Here is a 20,525-nt window from a genome sequence, read left to right as displayed (position 1 = left end):
TAAAAGAGTAGCTGGGAATTTAGTCAATTGTCTCATGAATACAAGCGATATAGTTTAATACTTATACTTAAAAGCTTTTTTAATTACATATGAGCAAGACTCTCGCGTTAAAAAGGTGTAAATAATAGATATTGCAGTCTATTTTTTATTATTGATCACGTGTATGTATTCTTAAGACATTTTGCTTATAACACCCATTTCAAATGAGCCACATCAGTAAAATGCATAGCGTAAGTGCCATTAAAATTTCCAGTTGGCTGCAGTATATTTTGCAGAGTTTTAATAGCATTTGGTATAAAATCCTACAAACGATGTTTTAGTTAATTTCCAATTTTATTTTTATACTTAATGAAAGAGTTTTATTTACACAAGTACATTTTCACAAAGAACCATGAGCAAAATTGTATCGAGAATATCATAAATCAAACGATCTTTCTGTCCTCTAGCGGTTAACATACGATTTAGTGGTTCTGCACTACCAAATCAGCAATTAGTGACGAGGCACTAATTTCTATAGAATAGACTTCCTTGAGCTGCAACAAGGATCTGGATTTATTGATGGTACTAAATATTGCGTCAGCTGGTTTCTGAGCGCTTTCTAACACTGGTGCGTTACTGATTGTCTTCTGAGAATTATAATTCACAGTAACTTGCTAACACTTATCCATGGCTTCAACGAACACAAAGGTTTCTTTTAATAAAAAGACAAACACTATACGCTGTCAGCAATAGGTAAGCAGAATTTCTGAAGGAACTTGTTAATGGTTTTGTTGTGGTATAATGGCAGAAAGTTTATTTACAGTGGTTAAAATTTTTCAGAAAAAATATCTTCTTGAACAGCGATAATTGAAAAGAAATGCTTCGTTAAAAACTTTTTGTCCTATCTGATAATGCAATTCAAAGAAATTACAGTAAAGATAATAAGATAAAACTGAATGTTTGGCGAACGCATAAATGCAAATGTTTCTAAGGTCCTGTTTAGAGTCTATAAGGTCCTGTTTAGATTTACTAACGGTTATCTTAATTTTTGAGACTTTCTTGAATTCTCTTATTTGCTCTCGCATTTTCTTACCAGGTTGTAAATGAAGTAGGTGAGCGTGAGTATTTAAATTCTTGAAACAAAAAGGTTAGACAAAGCGTGATTGCGTAAGTGAAAGTGGACGTTTTGTAATTTGTTCTCCAGCTGTTAATCTCAGTAGCGGCTACACATTACGGCTGTCTAGTGAGCATATCGCTGGTGTAGATTTCTTATTCATCCTGTTAAATTTAATTTAATTGTGTATTCAAACTCTACATCTCTACCTTTAAATGTATTGCTAAATTCACTTTAAGTTCTCACAGCAAGTGGTCGGTATTTTGCATAAGGACAAAAGACCGTGCGTTCTTTATACAGTTTGCGATTCTTTTACACCATTTTCCTCTTGTGTTCATCTTCACGCCTGTGCGATAAGTCTCCAGCTACGAAATTTAAGATCACGTCACCATCTTATGCTTGCAAAACACACTAGATATCACAAGACAAAACTTTTTTTTCATCATAGCATAGAAGAACAGCTATAAAATATTATAAGACTTTATTTGATCATTTTCTTTAACATATAGCGGTTCCTTTTTATAGGAAGAAATAAAAGCAATAATTTAAATATTTTTTCAGGTCCTACCGTACATCTCCTGTCATCTGCATTCATTTGGAGTTTTGGATGAGTACAATATCCTATATTATCTCCCACTGAGTGTACAGTAAGTATGGATTACATAATTATGTAAACACATAATTAATATAATACAGATTCGGCGTCTCTGAAAAACATCGCAGACGAAAACGTCGCGGGCATAACAACGTAAGGAGAAAAAATCATAGTACAAAGCATCGTGGGGAAAAAAAATGTACAAGGGGAAAACGGCATGAGTCTTAGAATTTTATGCGTTTTATATGCATGTGCACATTATTAATCCAAAATTACTACTAATCCAACATTTAAAATCCACATGACTTATACATGACTTCCATAACAGCAGAACATATACATGACTTTCTTGTACGGAATATTATATTATACGCAATTTTACCTGAATTTCATTTAAACTTTTTGAATTGAATTAAACCTATTTCGTCGATAGCGCATAAACCACAATAGAATAAATGCACTCTTTAAAATTCTGTATATTTATTTACCATAGTGACATTATGGCGCTAGCTTCACTTAACAGCGTTACATCTCCCTCATTTTACAAATCGGAGTGCACATAAATTATATCATCTGAAGAATTATCTAATCGTTGCCACAAGTTCTATTCAAATACTATAATAAATCTAAAATGATGTATAAAAGAAATTAAACAAATAAAAAGAAACAGTTTTTCACAAAAGATTTAGCGCCACTTACCTAATGCACATGCGCTACTCGTAAGCATTCTCATCTGCCCGAGACAGACTGGCGACAATATTTGCTGCTAATACACTTATTTTCCTCGAATTTCATTACAGATATATTTCTCATTCAATTAATTCAGTTCTCACTTCGCAAGGCAAAAATAATAAAAACTCCAAAATATCTTCATTAAAAATTGAAAGATAAAGAAAATCATAGAACACCAAATACATTTAAAACAATTTTAAAAATTTTACAATTAAAATTGGAGTTTCTGCCCAAAACCAAGCAATTCGCTCAGCATGCAAGAAGGCAGATTTTTCGGTGCACAAACTAAAAGCATGCTTTTTTGGTACCATCGGAAAAAAGACACTGAAGGACTCCTGGATCTTCTAATCTGTTTACGGAACATCTAATGTCCTGAATGGGAGCAGGGAGCTTACACAATCTATGCTCGTGGTATGTATGGAACGGACAACACAAGCAAGAAGGCTTAACTTTACCCTTTATTCTCCACGATATTACAGGTGACAGGTGACGGAGGACGGGGACGCCTGGCGTATAACATAGGTAGACAGGCATATGTCCCACGTCCTCCACTATCTCGAAGAAGCAACTCGCTGGAGCCCCGTGAGGCTGCACTGGGAGTTTACATGGCCATACAGGGGCTAGATGTCGAGTAGTTTTTACATAGGACGTTGTTAATAACGCAAAGTAACTTAAAAAGAATATAAAGGATAGCATTAAAACACTAAAACACTCATATAAGCTGAAACACATAGATATACAAAATTAAACGTAAAAGCATAAAAACCCACTCGTAATTACGTAACATAAAGACATAAAAACACACACGAGAATACATATCATGACACATAGAATACATATGGAAACACAATCATTATTTCCTATCTTGTTCATTTTTGGTTTTGCAGCTGAGGATGGTGGCTCGATAAAACCATCGAAACTAGTCCTGTGAAAATTTTGTAAATATAACGCTGATTTTTGTTGTTTGACTTTTGAATTAGTATTTATTCGGCGTGTTATTGTGTCTTAATTATAGAAGCCCCAAACAGGCTTATTTGTTGCTTTCTTTTTTGCACGTGGTGTGGCCGCCATTTTGTGATTGCATCAGTTTCGGTAAGTACTTTTTTGCAATTTTCAAGTTATGTTTATGTTTTGTATACTTGGATATTGTGCTTTGCTTGTCTGATTTCATGCATTTTGCTTCAGGGGCGTAGCTAGGTGGGGTAAGGGGGCACCTGTCCCCGGGCGCAGAATCCAAGGGGCGCCAAACTGATGTTACGCCATTTTAGAATTAAAAGTTTTCCATCCTTGGCAAGCAGTAGGGGGCGCGAAATCTTCAGTTGTCCCTGGGCGCTGACAACCCTAGCTACGACTCTGTTTTGCTTACAAACGTTTTGTTTTCTATTCATTTCAGTGAGGGATTTTTCTGCTGTTTTGTGTGTGCTTTATTATTGCTTAGTTAATTTAGTTTGATTTTCTGCATTGTTTATCATGCCTTCATCCGTTTATAGTTTCACTAAATTACGCCTGAAACGGCAAAAATTTCTGAATCATCTTGACTTTTTACTTAAATGTAAATGTAAAAAATTGATCCCCAATTTTATTCAAATCAAATCTAATCAAAAACCTTCGAGTCGCGTTTCAAGAATTCTGTTAAATTACAAGCTTGCCTTACTTCGGTCCGTCATAAGGGATACTCGTCAACAATTGTCCAGAATTGAACATGAACTCTATAAGCTTCATCTGGAACTCGCTAAATCATATCCAAAATTCACTGCCCTTGAACAAAAGTCTTGGTCTAGAACGGAGAATGCAGTTAACCGTCATAAAAACACCCTTGCAGTTAAATTCGAAAAACTTCTTTTACAGTCTTCCAGTTCAAGTAGTTCAAAAAAATCTTCCCATCGTAAACATCAAGCCAATAGTTAATATTTCTAATGTTAGTCTTTCAGAAGAACAAGAGAGAATTCTAAAATATAATTTTAACTTCTCACAAACCTGTAAACCCTCGATTCCAAAGATTTTGGCTCCTATAGAAAAAGCTTTCAAGTTCAGTAAAGTTTCAGATTCACTGAAGGAAATGATTACGCATCTTATCGCTCATAATGTGAAATTCAATAATAAACCTTTGAAACCAAATCTAACTGCGAGAGAAAGAGCTACAATGCGCGAAATTCATTCTAATCCGGATATTATTATTTCAAAGGCCGACAAAGGTGGCCAGATAGTCGTCATGGATAAGAACACATACATCGATGGTGTCACTAAACTCTTAAACGAAGGATCATATAATCCGATCCCTAAAGATCCTTCACCTCCGGACTTGTCAAAAATAAAAACTGCGATCAAATCTTTGCAAATCATTTCAAGCAACTTAAAACATTCGCTTATTCCACGATATTACAGGTACACTTCGGGATACAAAGACCAACCACTTGTGGTCTGAACGTAAAAATATAACAACTACTAACTAACTAATTTTAAATAAGAGCTATCTTTGAATACTTTACACAGATGACTAACACTAAGGTTGGCCTTTCAGATTATTACATATGTAGAACGCAAACTGCGAAAAACTACAATACGTTTTAGATATCAAGAGAACTAAACCTCTGGCCTTAAAAGTGGACAGCAACTGATTGAAAGCTAGCATGAAATACAGTGGCAAGGAGGCTCACTCTCTCCCCATCTCAACTCGATTTGCCACAACTTAAATACTGAAGCGTTAGCAAGTACAATTTGCATAAACAAATTTAACGCGTTTATTCTGGCCGGAAGTGGAAAATGAGAGAGGGCAGTAAAGTTTTAAAACAAAATAAACGTTAGTCAAACTTAAGATCCTTACAAAGGTGCAGAAAGACTTAATTCACTATTATGCTAAGTTTCGAATGTAAAAAAATATGGCTGCTATGGTAAGAAAAGTTAGGCTTAGCTGTACTTAAACAATTTTTAAATTGTTGATAATTCTACAACTATTGCATGCAGATTAACTAAAGGTATAAAAACCTTAATCGGAAGATAAGAAAAACGTATTTCAATCATTTTCAAAGAAAAAAAATTCGTAATTTACCAACATATAAGAATAAAAAACTGAGCTCATGGAGCCGAGTAACAGAGTATATATATATATATATAGTCAAACTTAATATATATATATATATATATATATATATACCTACTACATACTACATGTTATAGCAGTCCCATATACAAAATTTCAACGTACTAAGGCTACATGTTTTTGAGTTATGTGAGATACATACATACATAGACGCTACGAAAAATTCTTTTCTGAATCCATTTTAAATTAGTTTTATAATTCATTTGGGGAGAAAGAGTCCTTTATTCTCTCCTTACATGCAGACCTCATGCAAAAACATGGTTAAATTGCATTTGATAGCGGTCAAAATGGATATTTTCGTTAAAATATGATACCCGGAATTTTTCGTGACTTCGTATTTCCTTTACTTCGTACAAGGAAGTAAAAATGAATTAAATATTGATATTAAATACATTTTTACTTCGTACAAGGAAGTAAAAATGAATTAAATATTGATATTAAATAGCTAACTCTCCAACTTTAAAATTTTATTATTTGCTATATGTAGCATTAATTTTCTATTACTCTTCAAATTTTGGATGCTTAAGTTATCTTCTTGCTTTTTCAGCAAAAATTAATTACTTAATTCAAAAATATGAAATATGCAGATATAACTTTGCTCATTCTTTCTTGCGCTCACAAATGATTTTGCAAACATAAATGTAAACCTTTTATGTCTGAAAAAATATGTCTGCGGTGCTGTACTTTTATGCTATCGTGTTTTAAATTTTTTACTTTGTGTGTATTTTGTACTACAATAATTCCTATGACAATGTTTTGAGGTTATAAAATTTTTAACCGCTTTATTTACGGCGATGTTTTATACCACGATATTTTTAATAAAATATGACGTATTGTCTTTGCTTTTTTTTCCCATGCTGTTTCCCCTTGCGTTGTTTTCTACAAGACATTTTCTTGCTCGATATATTTGGCTGCAACAAAAGATTAAGCTTATAAATATTTCTCCATTAAGAAAGGAGTTGCTCCATATTTTGAGTATAATTCTTTTAGAGTTATAGCTTTTTAGTTTCATGCTTTTGGTAGAGTTTGTTGCAGATTGTCTGTTGTTTATGGATCAAGGTAACGGAGTCGAATTGAGTATTATTCAACTTCTTACTATTCACTCGTCAATGTAGAGCTCACACATGTAAAACGTCAGTTACCGTTAATTTTTCACAGTTTGTATATGATGTGTACGGAACAAAAGTATCTAAAAACAGTTTTTCATTTAAAGAATATGTGAACTGATTGCTAACTTAAAAACATTGCCCGCGGAGTAAGAATTATTATTACACTCAAGCCCTCGAACACCGCCGCGTATTTCTAGGGCAGTATACTGTAAATTGTGAAACTTGTTATAAAGCGAAGGATATTTTGTGAATCATTTCAATAAAAAAGAGGTTCAAGATAGCCTGGAATGCTCGGTATAAGGATCATCAACACTCCAATAATTCTACTTGTTCGGTCTTCTGAATACCTGAATTAAGAGCAAATTCGTTACCTGAATAAAGTGAGATGTTATAGGTAGTTAACATTTTGGTAGATTAACCGAGCATTTTGTGACACTGAAATCATGAAAGAAAATTTCACTAGGTTCGAATCCCGCTATAAGAACCCAGATTATAACGGAATTTAAAAATACAATGACATGAATGCTTACGCCATTAAAAATAATTTTGCTACTGGAAATGCATGTCTACTGCTATCGATAGTTGATAGAAATGCATGTCTACTGCTATCGATAGTTGATAGAAATGCATGTCTACTACTATCAATAGTTATTACACAGGGTCGGATTTAGACATCATTTTAAGGCCCTAAACTTTTTGAGATATGGGGCCCTTTATAAGTCCAGATATTATATGTCAGTGACAAATATGATTTTCGGATACCTGGACGGTATTTTTGGGGGACGCCAAGAAAGCGGGGGCCCGCTACACCTTGTGAGCTTATACGTAAATCCTGGACTGGTTGTAAATCATGTCTACTACTATCAATAGTTGTAAATCAATATATATACACACACTCACACAAATGTATATATAATATACGGGTAATAATAATATACTGTATGTGTAATAATTCTGGGAAGCACAGAAGAGTATAATTAACTTGCAGTCGTTGTAGCTGCGGGTGAAGGCTTACAGAGGAATACAAGAAAACATGAACTTGACAAATTTCCACTCTTTATTTCCACGCATATAAAATCATCTCCATGGGTCTTTATCCAATCATAATGAAATCCAAGACATTTCTATGATTCATTCATTCATAATGAAATATAATAAATTGTTATGTACATTGATTCTTAAAATTAAGACGCAGGCAGTTTAGACGGAGAAGCAAAGCAAGGAGCTATTAGCAACATAGAAGCTAGTAGAAGTAACGTAATTAGATGCCAGGGGAATTTAAACTAAGTCTGATGTACAAGTACAGATAATCTATGATTGGTTAGTTAGTAGCGTTACATAACGTACAAAAATCTCGAATATGGGAGAACAGATGAATTTAGGGGGAGAGCACCAAATTTAGAATGTTAATTTTGAGGTTGCCAATTATTTTTAAAGCAGCTATTGTATTTTTTTGTATCTTACATAGCAAACTTCTAATTTTAATTGGCTATAACCTCTTTTACTTTTTTAATTAATTTGGGGACTTCCTTTCTCTGTATAAAAATAACTGCCGTAAGTCTAAACGGCGCCATTCAAATTAATCATGCGATCTTACTTAACCCTTAATGCAGATACCTCTTGCCCAATCAAATAACTGCAAACCAAAACTTAAAACTGAAACTCTTGACTCCCTCCCTTCTTCCTTCTGATGCGTACTTTTTCACTTCAGCTTCTCTCTGTGCACTGCTTGGACGTTTTCGCTGTGCTTACTTTCTATCGCAACAATTATCAAAAATGTAAACGTTCTTTAATAGGCACGAGTAGAATGCCAAGTGATTGTGACCCCAAATATGAATCTAAATAAAAAAGTAAATTAATCCGGCTCTATCTGTTCTTCTTCAAAATGGATTTAAGCATGAAGTATCTAAGCCGCCATTTGCGCATATATATCTCAGTGTTCTGCACATATATCTCAGTGTTCTTATATCAGTGCTTCCAAACGTGTGCTTTCATTACATTTACGTATATATATGTGATAAAACTGCGGTTCGATGACACGACATGAATGATTTGATTATTTAATGCGGCACAAACTTGGATTAAAATTTTTGCTGAAACAGGACTTTTCCCATGATTCACTGTGAACATAGAATAACAAACCTGTGTAGATTACCCATATAATTAGAACTGGCCGAAGAATGCAATAAAAGCGCAATTTTGGAAACACTGGATGTAAGGACGCTGAGATGTAAATGCGTAGCAATATTGATGGCGTAGATGCTTGATACTTAGAGCGTCCATCCATTTTGAAGAAGAAACAGTCAAGCCGAATCAAATTCCGCATTTATTTAAATTCACATTTTGGTTACCACAATTCACTTGGCACTCCAATCGTGCCGACTTCCAGAACATTCATAATTTTGATATTACCGGTAGAAGCTATCATAGCAGTACATACATTATTGCAGCAAAGCGTCTTAACATGATGAAAACTAAAAGAGAAATAGTGTCGCAGTAATAATGCTATCTTACACATATATATAAATATACAACGTGCGCACAAAAGTCTTAACCCGGCTTTTACTTTTGCAATTATTCGTTGTACTTGCAGTTAACGGTGGTTTAAATGAAGAAAATACGTAAGCTTTGTCACACTTTTCAAGTTTTATAAAAATTACGAAATTTAACATTTTTAATAACACCATCTTTAAAACAACAAAGCAAGAACTCTTATTAAAGCCATTGTTACGAAATGCCATGAATAAACTTCGGGTGATATCTACGAGACTTTGTTTTATGAATAACTTTGTTGAATGAATACGAGATTTTGTTTTATGTATCCTTTTTTGTGGATGGCATCAGTTTTCGGCGTTGCCATGCACGTTCTGATCCGTGTTTGCTTCGTAATATAAGCGTTCTATGAATTTAATGTATTAATTGAATCATGTATTGTACTTTTTTTTCTGTTTATTGAATAATATCCTAGTAGAGAATTCCTGCTTTAATTCAAGGAAACTGTGAAGCTGCTAATGTCAAGTATTAATAAAAATTTATTTCTTTTTCTATAAATAAAGATACTCTAATAGTAGACTCATTGTGTCTAATTATTATTAAGGTTTATATACGTATACTAAGGACTTGTGCAGAACAACCGTTGACGGGTAGTCTCGGTGTAGTTCTGATTTTGGTCTTTGATTTTTCGTAACAGTGGCGTCCGCGACATGATGCAGTGAGGTTCTGTTAGAATTATTTTGTTGAATGGTATTTTTTTTTTTTTGAATTAAAGCTGGTTTAATTGATTGTTTTATTATGAATCCTTTAACTGCAAAACGCGAAGGATTGCATTCTTCCTTTATCAGGTTCAATGTTTCTTCTTACCTTCTTCGGAAACATACAATGACCTGACTAGAACAGATAGCTTACTAAAGCTATGTTCACTAATTGTAGTAAGTAGACAGGATACAGACGAAGGGTATACAAAACCCTTTATTTTTCTTTATATACAATGACTTCCGTACTTCGGAATACAATGACCCTCCACTCGGGGTCTAACGTAAAAGATATCAAAATAAAACTAAACTCTAATTTAACTTTAGAATAAGATTGGCCTTATAATAACAGGAAGCGTATGTAGCACAGAGACTGTGAACACTACAATACGTTTAATTTATCAAGAGGATTAAAACCTCTGGCCTGGAAGGCAAATAGCAACTGCGTAACTTCTAAGGTAAGCGGCCTGCTTCGAACTCACTGCTTCCTCTCTTCTGCTTGGCAAAAAGGCCACACTTAAATACTTGGCGTTCGCCAGACAACTTTGCATAAACTCCTTCACGCTTATAATTCTGGCCGGAAGTAGAAAATAAGAAGTGATAGTAAAGATTTAAAATAAAATAAACGTTAGTAAAACTTAAGATCCTTAGACCTTTACCAAGACTGTTAATGTTTTGAAAAGCGAAATTGGTAAGGATGATTTTTCAGCAGGTATAATTAAAGATAAATTTACAAAGTTGCAAATGTTACAGAAAGATATTGAGGAACTTAACTAGCAGATTTTGAATTCTATAATTTAGACTGATGTAACGCCTGAAAATGTTAACGATGGAATGGAAAGCTGGGATATTTAGGGTAAGGATGAATCCTAAGGCTTTATAAGGATGAATTTATTATCATTTCTCGCTGAAGTTCGATGGAGAATTATTGAAATGGCTTCCGTTTGGGTCTCATTTCGAAAAAATACACGAGGACCCTGATTTGCACGAAAGTGATAAATTCCAGTATCTTGTGCAAAGCATGAAACAAGGGACACGCACTAGAGACTTTATTGACAGTTACCCAATGTCTGCGAAAAAGTATTCAAATCTATTAGTGCTCTTAAGGAACGTTTTGGGAATCATGATTTATTACTTGAGGTATACGTCAGAGAGCTTGTAAAGTTGATTGTAATGAATGTTAAGACAGGTAGTAGTGAAAAATTACCATTACGGCAATTATTTGATAAAATTGAAGCACAACTAAGAGCTCTCTAATCTTTAGATATTAAAACGGAAAGCAATACTTGTTGGTTATCCCATGGTAGAATCATGCCTCTCGGAGGGAGTCCTCAGAGCCTAGCAAGGTAGCCCGTTTTTTTGGGAAGTAAACGAAAGTCAAGGTATTTCTCGCCTAACTAATTTGATGAAATTTTTAAGATACGAAGTGAAAGGGGAGGAAAGACTTGAGTTAGCGAGGTGTGGATTTGAAATTTTTTGGCAAAAAGACAAGTATTGCAATAAATCTCGAAAAAGGATTTAAAAGGCAAGTTTAAATCGAAACAGTTAACCGAATGTCCCTACGTCGGCAGGTTTCCATACGACGAAAGATAATAACTGTATTTTTTGCAATAAACTGCGTGGTAGTAAGGATTGCTACGAAGCCCGCTCTTTGTTATTAGATGAGAAAAAAGAATAAAATTAGGCTTAAGAGGTGCTGCCTAAAATGCCTTTCTCCTGGACATGTTCCTAAGTCGTGTAAGCAGTTTGTACGTTGCTATGTGTGTGGTAAGACTCACACAGTTTCTCTCTCCCCGGATCTGCAGACACAGGAAACGCAGGAAAAGGCAACACAGCCAGACACCGTTCAGGCAACTACGGCGGGACAGATGTGCTCCATGGAGGTAGCTCTCATGACAATGTCGATATGTTACGAAAATCAGTCACGAGAGAAGTACGAGCGCTTCTCGATTGCGGATCACAAAAATCGTTTATTTAGTCTACGGTACAGAAATTAGGACTAATTCCCATTGCAGATGAAACTGTAGCTCACACGCTTTTTGGAGGGGTTAAAATTGAACCGAACGTACATAAAAAGTATCGGATCAAGCTACGCTTTCTCAATTCTTAAATGAAAAAAGAAATGGAATTTGTGTTTTTGGATCAGGAAGCTATAGGTGAAAATATAGCACACGTACCTAAGGGCCCTTTTTTAAAAGAACTTAAGTGCAAAAGGATATGGCTTTCAGACATACGAAAAGGTTGCCCGAAGATAGAGATGCTAATCAGCAGCGACTTTTACACTACAATTCTTACAGGGAGAGTCAAACAGCTCGATGGAGGTTTGACTGCAGTTGCCACTACATTAGGATGGACTTAAGGAGCATTCCAAGCCACAAGGTAGAGGTATATATCTACTTTGAATGTAAGTCTAACGTTTCGAGTCTTAAACGTATCCGATCTTTGGAATTTAGAGACAATAGGAATTTCAGATTTCGGCAGTAATTCTACAAAGAACGGGGAAGAAGGTATTGCTTGGGAACATTTTTTTGGCTCCTTAGGTAAAACTGAAGAGGGAAGATACTGTGTTGGTCTACCCTAGTTAGAAAATACCATAGATTTGCCATCCAACCGCGATATCGCGGAAAAAAGGCTTCTCAGCACAACAGACTTAAATCTTTGAATATATTTGAAGAGTACGATAAGGTTTTTAGGGAATGGCTTGCTGAAAGCGAGATAGAAGAAGTTCCGGTGTACGATCTTAAGTCTAAAGGACATTATCTGCCGTATCATCCTGTCATTAAACCGGATAGTCTTATCACCAAGGTACGGCCGTATTTGATGCGTCTTGTAAATTTAAACGAGCACCTTCTCTTAATGACTGTTTGGTAAAGGGACCGAATTTGATCGAGGAAATACCTGCCTTATTATTAAGATTCATAGAGAAACGCATAGGAGTTACGGCGGATATAAGACGCGCATTCTTACAAATTGAACTTAAAAAAAAGGATAGAGATTTTGAAGGTTCCTTTGGTGGAAAAAGGATAGTGTCTTAAAGGTGTATCGCCATACAAGGGTAGTTTTTGGTGTTAGATACAGCCCGTATCTTTTAGGTGCTGTCATTTCCTTCCATTTGTCTCGAGTATCTGCCGAGCGAAGTCACGTAGCAGAAAATCTTCGAAATTCTTTTTATGTCTATAATTGTATCACGTCTCTTGACTCAGAGGAAGAGTTGAAGGATTTTTATGGATAAATCAATTGACATTTTGGCAGAAGTTAAGATGGATCAACGGATGTAGACATTTAGAAAAACGATGCTAATAAAATTTCGAGGAATGATAATTCGGAATATCGTTCAAGAATCAGATTTCATCAGATTTCAGTCTTGGGTATTCTATCTGATAGAACGGAGGATAGCATTTCTATTCATTTCAAGCCTGTACCAAATCTAGACAATCTGTCAAAAAGAGAGATTTTGTCTTTAACACAGGGAATTTTCGATTCGCTAGGGTTCTTAGCTCATGTATTATTACCGGCTAAGATATTGATTCAAGAAGTGTGGTCTATTAAAGCAGATTGGGATTCTCCACTGTCAGAAGAGGTCAAACAAAACTTTTTGAAATGGTACAGTGAATTACAGATCTTATCAGATTTGAAAATAGCCCGCATTGGATATTGAAACAAACAAACTTAGACTTTGCATGTTTTTTTTTTTTTTGACTCGATCGAGAGAGCTTACTCTACCGTGATTTTCTTACGTTATGAAAACAATGGTGACACCTGTGTAAATTTTCTGACCGCAAAATCTCGTGTTGCACCTTTAAAAAGATGACAATATCACGTATTGAACTTTTAGCCTGTGTTTTAGGAGTACGTCTAGTGAAGTATGTTGTAGAGGCATTATCCTTAGACGAAATTGAAAAACATTACTGATCTGATTCCACCACAGCTCTGCCATGGATCAAGAGCGATGATCAATGGGTAACTTTTGCAGGAAATCGCGTCAGAGAGATTTATGCACTTTCAGAGGTAAATTAGTGGCCTTACGTGCCATGCAGTTAAATCCAGCCTATATACCATCTCGGGGTTGTACCCCTCATCAAATTCTAAAGAATTCATGATGAGAGGGTCCTAACTGGTTAAAGAATCCGAAGGATAGTTGGCCACGCCTTGAAATGAAACCCAACGAGGCATTAATTTCTTCAGAAATCAGAAAGAAAGCTGTAGTATTAAACGTTAGTGTGAGTACTGATACGTAACGACTTACCAAGAACTCGAACAAGTAGATTTTTCACTATGCGAATTAGTCTCTCCCACCAACCGCCCCACCATGCTGCGGTTGGGGGAATGAATTTCCAGTTAATCGGATTTAGAGTTTCAAGAGCAGATATATTTTGCCACTCAGTTTGGTTCAATGCACTAGAGACACCGATAGAGTTCGTTCCGTTGTCACTATAGATAACTGTCGAACGGCCTCATCGAGCGATGAATCTTCTCAACGCGAGTGCACAGCAGTCTGCACTTAAAAACGTACTTAAATGGTATGAAAATATTCTAAATTTTCAGCAATTGTAAGAATTTTAGCATGGGTTCTAAGATTCATTGGAAGCTGTCAGGCAAAATCTGTAAATAGAGCAAAATTCTTGTCTGCAGCCGAGTTAAAGGATTCAAAAAACACTTTGAGTCTACTGGTTCAGCTTGAAAGTTTTTGTCAGACTGGAGATGTAATAAGTGGTCTCTCAGTTGTCAGAGATGAAATAGAACTGATAAGAATGAAAACAAAGATTCTCGCAAGAGACGATGTACTTGGATTTAAATATCCAATTCTGCTTCCGTCAAAGCATCATATTGTGCAAAGTCTAGTGCTCGAATACCATAAAAGGAATTTTCATGCCGATGTTCAAATGCTCATGTCAATAATTAGAGAAGAATACTGAATTATTTCAATTAGACAGCCAATTAAATCAATAATCAAGAGATGCATTACCTGCAAGAGATTCACAACAAAGTCACTTCAACCATACCTATTCATTTACCTTTAGAGAGAGTAAGGGACGCTCGAACTGTCGAAATCACCAGAATTGACTTGTGTGGTCCTCTTATTCTTAGGAAAATGACTAAAGCTTGGGTGGTGCTGTTTACATGCGCAGTCTACCGAGCAATACATTTTGAGATTGTGACGTCCTTAAGTGCAGACTGCTGTGCACTCGCGTTGAGAAGATTCATCGCTCGACGGGGCCGTTCGACAGTTATCTATAGTGACAACGGAACGAACTTTATCGGTGTCTCTAGTGCATTGAACCAAACTGAGTGGCAAAATATATCTGCTCTTGAAACTCTAAATCCGATTAACTGGAAATTCATTCCCCCAACCGCAGTATGGTGGGGCGGTTGGTGGGAGAGACTAATTCGCATAGTGAAAAATCTACTTGTTCGAGTTCTTGGTAAGTCGTTACGTATGAGGAACTGCTCATAGTTTTTTGCGACGCAGAATCCACCGTTTACAACTGAGCGTTAACATACGTCTCCAAAGATGCAGATGAGTTGAGGCCTCCAATACCTAACTTTCTCCAAGATGTAAAAGAGATTGGAACGCCTGATCTTGATCACTTCGACAGAAATAAACTAGTAAAGAGAGAACGTTATTGCCAAGAACTGCATGAAACATTCAGACGACGATTCCGGAAAGAATACTTAGGTCAGTTGGTGCAAAGAGCTGGCACATCTGACAAAAATTTCAAAGTTCGAGAAGTAGTCCTTGTTGGTTCTGAAAATCAGAAGAGATTAATTGGCCACTTGCAGTGATTGAAGAATAGGGACGGCCATGTGAGAGTCGTCAAAGTCAAAACTCCACTTGGTCATCTCGTTCGTCCTGTCCAAAGGATTTACCCTCTAGAAGTTAATTCTTCTGGGGATCCCATTATACCAGATCAACATCCTTCTGATGACAAGCCAGCAACATCACAGAATGACAGTCCAATTTAGAAGGATGTTTCAGCAGCTCCTCGGACATCAAGAAGTGGTAGAGTAATCAAGATACCGAAGAGACTGTTGTGTTGAACTTTCGAACTTTGTTGATTTACCTCGAAGGTGGCAAATCAAGGTGGGAGAATGTTACGTAATGCCATCAATAAACTTCGGGAGATATCCACGAGACTTTGTTTTATGAATAACTTTGTTGAATGAATACGAGACTTTGTTTTATGTATCTCTTTTTGTGGAAGGCATCAGTTTTCGGCGTTGCCATGCACGTCCTGATCCGTGTTTGCTTAGTGATATAAGTGTTCTATGAATTTAATGTATTAATTGAATCATGTATTGTATTTTTTTCTGTTTATTGAATAATATCCTAGTAGAGAATTCTTGCTTTAATTCAAGGAAACTGTGAAGCTGCTGATGTCAAGTGTTAAATAAAATTGTTATTCGTCAAGAAGCAGTTCGTGTTTCAGGCAAACAGCTATCTGTTTCGATTTTTTCCTCGGAGTCCACTGGTGAAATATCCACTGGCTGCAGAACGTATGGTATCCTAACTCCATCCGTATAATGCTTTACACACTATTGAAGCTTATGTCGAAATCCTTTAAGAGCGCACAAATGGATATGCCTTGTTCCACCCTAATTGTGCCATCAACTTTTGCTTCTTGTTCTCTGTAACGAAAGTGGATAGCCTCCCTGATCGACTTGCATATCTTAAGTCGAATCTCGGCTAACACTGAACATAGAGCACCATTCCACAACTGTGGTTTTTCACAGGCAATGCTTCTCCATGCACATTCTTCCTTTTACGATGAATATCTACCATTTTTTATCTTTCGCAGTTTAAAAAGGAATGACAGTACTCTGGTCCTGTTTGGATGCATTTATTTATAACGTGGCCATTGTTAGCGCACAATAATCCCATTTCAAGCTTTCGGTGTTTATAAACCCGCATTGACTACACGCTAATTTTCTTACACCGTGCAGCTACACTTTCAAACGGAAACTTTTTAATCGTCACTTATATACAGCATTTGTATGTGTGCGCATGTGTATATGTGTGAGAATGTATGCTTGTATAGATGTATCTTATAGAAACTGAAATAAAATGCTTAAGTTTAAGATATTTTTATTTTAAAATACTCGAAATGCAACAAAAGTTAGAAATAAAAATTTGCTTTATATAAACTCAAACAATGGGGAAACTATTTTCCCTCGTCTGCCATATGCATTGGCTATTATCTAAGTTGATATCTTTCAAATGGGTTTTTATTTGGCCGCAGATAGGAAAGAGATCACGGTATTTTTTCATGCTATTTAGAGTTCGCTTTTAAGTTATAAAATGTTTCTTTATTAAATTAAAAACTTTAACAAATTACAAACAGCGGCATATAACTGAAACCAGATTGATGGTTTCTTTAAATAGTTGGCGAGGGTTATTCGTCCAAAGACAGAGATGCGTTCCTCAAGCATTTCATTTTCTAAAGTAGAGTGATTCGTATACGTCTTAGACCTAGAGGAAACCAATGATATGTCCAGTACTAAATGAAATGATTTTGAGGAATGATTGAATGTCCAAAACTAAAAAAAAGTGATTAAAAACTAGATTAGGGTAATGATAGCAAGCTTCCATTAATTCTTGAGTAAGGTGTGTCATGCCTCTTAAAATGATGATACTCAACATACATAATTGTTCAATTTCTTAAAATCCATTATACATGTTATATAATTTTGGCTTTTGGTTACTTTATTATCTCTTAGCTTCTCAAACAGAAACATTCCGAGTAGTCAGTTAAACATTGTTCTACTTCCACCATGTGCATTTCGTCGCCAATCAAAATCAATCCTATAATAACTACACAATGCATAAATACATTGGCATTGACTTAACGATACAAATGTCACATTTATTTTGTGTTATTACTCAATCCGCGTCTGTAAACTCAACTCTAGCCTTTGTGTTCTGTTTATAGCACAGATGCTATCTATATTGAACGTCAGGTTTTCATTTTACATGACAGAAATGTGAGTTCATCAGCATTGTTCTGCTTTATCCATATGTACTCTGGTGTCAATCGTAGATATACAGTTACATAAAATACAAATACAATCGCAGTTCTGTTAATTGCAATTGTTTTTGGATAGTATAAAAAAACCAACTAAAAAAAAATCTTCGTTTATTCATAGGTAGCATTTACATGGCGGAGCAGTTGGAAAGTTGGCTTATATCTATGAACATCATTTTCAGGTTTGTCAACAGCTCTCGCTTCTTACTCGAGAAACTAGAACTGCTTTTGCTTTTACAGTGACGAAATCAACTCCAAAGCCTTTTATTGCTTAAACAAAGAATTTGCAATATAACAAAAAGCAATTAATTACAGCAATAAGAAGCTGCAGTTAGCAAGAATTAAGTATGAACTACTTAACAAACGTTCTTTGTAGGCTGTCGCTCTTCACCAGTAAGTGAAACTTTATTTTATACAAGTATGCTAAGGTTATTCTTGCAAATTGTAGTACGTATGTTTTCTTTCTGGAGTTATCATTCTAAAGTGCAGTGATATCATTAATATGTTCATATTACAAAACTCTACGAAAAGCATAACGTAAAACATTAAGGGCTTGTATTTTGAGTATAGGAATTGTGAATTTCCGAGTCGGGTGAGGTCTTAATTTCGTTAATTTATATCATACATAAACTAATACTCCACATCCACTTGATATTGTTATTTAAAACCTTTAGACGTATGAGTGGCCTTGTTAACAAAACCATCAGAAGAAGGTATTGCTTATTTTGAATTCAGCCCGGTAAAACTCATTTTAATTTCCGTCAACAGATCAGTAAACTTCTGAATTCTAAAAAGATGGAGGGTTATCATGTAAATCCTTTCAAATTAATGAATTATCAAAATTTATTATCAAATTTATACTGAAGTCAGTTATGCAGAGACACTTTTGCATTTCGAAGGAGACTACTATGAGACCCTCTCTTTCAAACAGCAGATATATTTTGTCAAAACAAGAAAAGCTCAGAAATTTTTTACAATAGCAACGCCATAGAAAGCTGAGTGCTGACTGCAGGCATCTCAGTTTAGTTTTCGAATCTCATTATATTCTGACGTCTGGTTTGCATTTCTTCATATTTTACATGTAAGAGCTTTTATTATGTTTCCATTACCATTTTTGCATATTGTTATTTAAAGTTATTTGCTTTTAAAAATTTGTATATTGCTAACAATTACGGGTGTTTATTTTGTCTATAATAAATCAATATTTATTTTTGAGAATTTTTAAACTGTATTCTGATATGTTTGAATTCTAATTTACCATGCCTTCTAACTTTCAGTATTCACTTTTACGACTTTTATTCGTAATATTTACGTACCTATAATATGTTATATATAATTATATAGTTAAAATTTATATATTTTTCTTCTTTCGAATGAGCATCTTTTGAAACATACCGATGTAACCAAACTCAAAATTTTCTAATTTATAACACTGTTTATTAACATTTCTTTTATTATAATTTAAGATCATTTTGATATATGTTTCGCTTGAATACTACGATTTCCACATACTGATATGAAAAGATATTTAAAAAGCATGTGCACTTTTTTTTATGATATGACATATATATATATATATAAGCAAATGATAAATAGTGAACAGAAAAATCAATGAATATACTTTAAATTCTTCCCAGGTCAAGATACCCAACACATTTTACATTATAAATTTATTTGAAAGTTTTTGTCTGTTGAATATAATCGCATTAAGACCAGTAACTTTATACAATTTTCTTCATATATTCCATTTTTTCACTGGAATACAACTTAAGTCGGGTTATTTTAAACTAGAGAGAAGAAGACTTTTCAGTTCAGTATTCATAAAATTATATTATATTTTTAATGATGGTAGAGGAAAAAACACGATTAAAAGACATTGCAGTTCATTCTCTAAATTTAGTTTTATTAATTATTGACACGCATACAAGTTGAGTCCGAGAATAAACCGGCAAATGTTTTAGGCCATATAGATATCGCTTAAATTCTTCAGGAATTTTAAGATATTTAGAATAATTCGCAATTCAAAATATTAAAAATCCATTAAAAAGAATAAAATACGCTCTATATAAATAGAAAGTTTTTTCTCGTTTTTATGTATCTATTTATAGAATGAAAGAATTAATTTGAAAATCAATTAATAGTTTGTTTGTAAACACTATTGTAGTTCATCTTAGAGGCATTTATACTGTATGCACATTTCTCAAAAATTAATTAATTAATTAATAAAAATGGGACAGTTGAATATGTCTCATTCTACGGGCGTAATTACAAAGCGAGGAAAATGTTTCAATAAATCTTTTTATTTAAACAGAATTTAGAACATATAAAGGCACGTTCTTGTGCTAATAAAATCATCCAAAGCTCGTGGTGATGCAAATAAAGTAACAGCAAATGTAATTTAAAATATAGACTAGTAGTCAAAGACTACTCAATCTAAATCCTACTCTAAAATGGCTCAGTAAATGTCTCGGAGTATCAGATCGCAAATATCGGAAATGATAACGCAAAGCCGAATAATTACACCTATCACAGCTGACAGGAACTAAACGTAGCATATCCTCTCATGCCAGAAACACGGTCTGCCTTACAATCCAAAAACATCAGTTTAGATATTATCTAACTCA

General features: G+C 34.7%; 1 protein-coding gene across 2 annotated transcripts in view; it reads left to right on the top strand.

Annotated features, from left to right (window-relative positions):
- LOC118191468 (neprilysin-2-like) overlaps positions 1–20,525 on the top strand; it is a 126,887-nt gene that overhangs the window by 33,600 nt on the left and 72,762 nt on the right. For both annotated transcript variants that reach the window (XM_085815076.1, XM_085815075.1), the window contains exons 3-4: positions 1,655–1,740; positions 18,023–18,294. In XM_085815076.1, coding sequence (XP_085671202.1) covers positions 18,249–18,294 — 46 coding nt within the window. In that variant the 5' untranslated portion in view covers positions 1,655–1,740; positions 18,023–18,248. The remainder of the gene's footprint in view (positions 1–1,654; positions 1,741–18,022; positions 18,295–20,525) is intronic.

This window comes from Stegodyphus dumicola, chromosome 4, assembly GCF_044657685.1.
Source record: "Stegodyphus dumicola isolate Sdum_Otavi_A_Nest chromosome 4, ASM4465768v1".
In the NCBI taxonomy this organism is placed as follows: domain Eukaryota; kingdom Metazoa; phylum Arthropoda; class Arachnida; order Araneae; family Eresidae; genus Stegodyphus; species Stegodyphus dumicola.
Note: the sequence above shows the minus strand (reverse complement) of the source record. Positions and strands in the feature narration are given on the sequence as shown.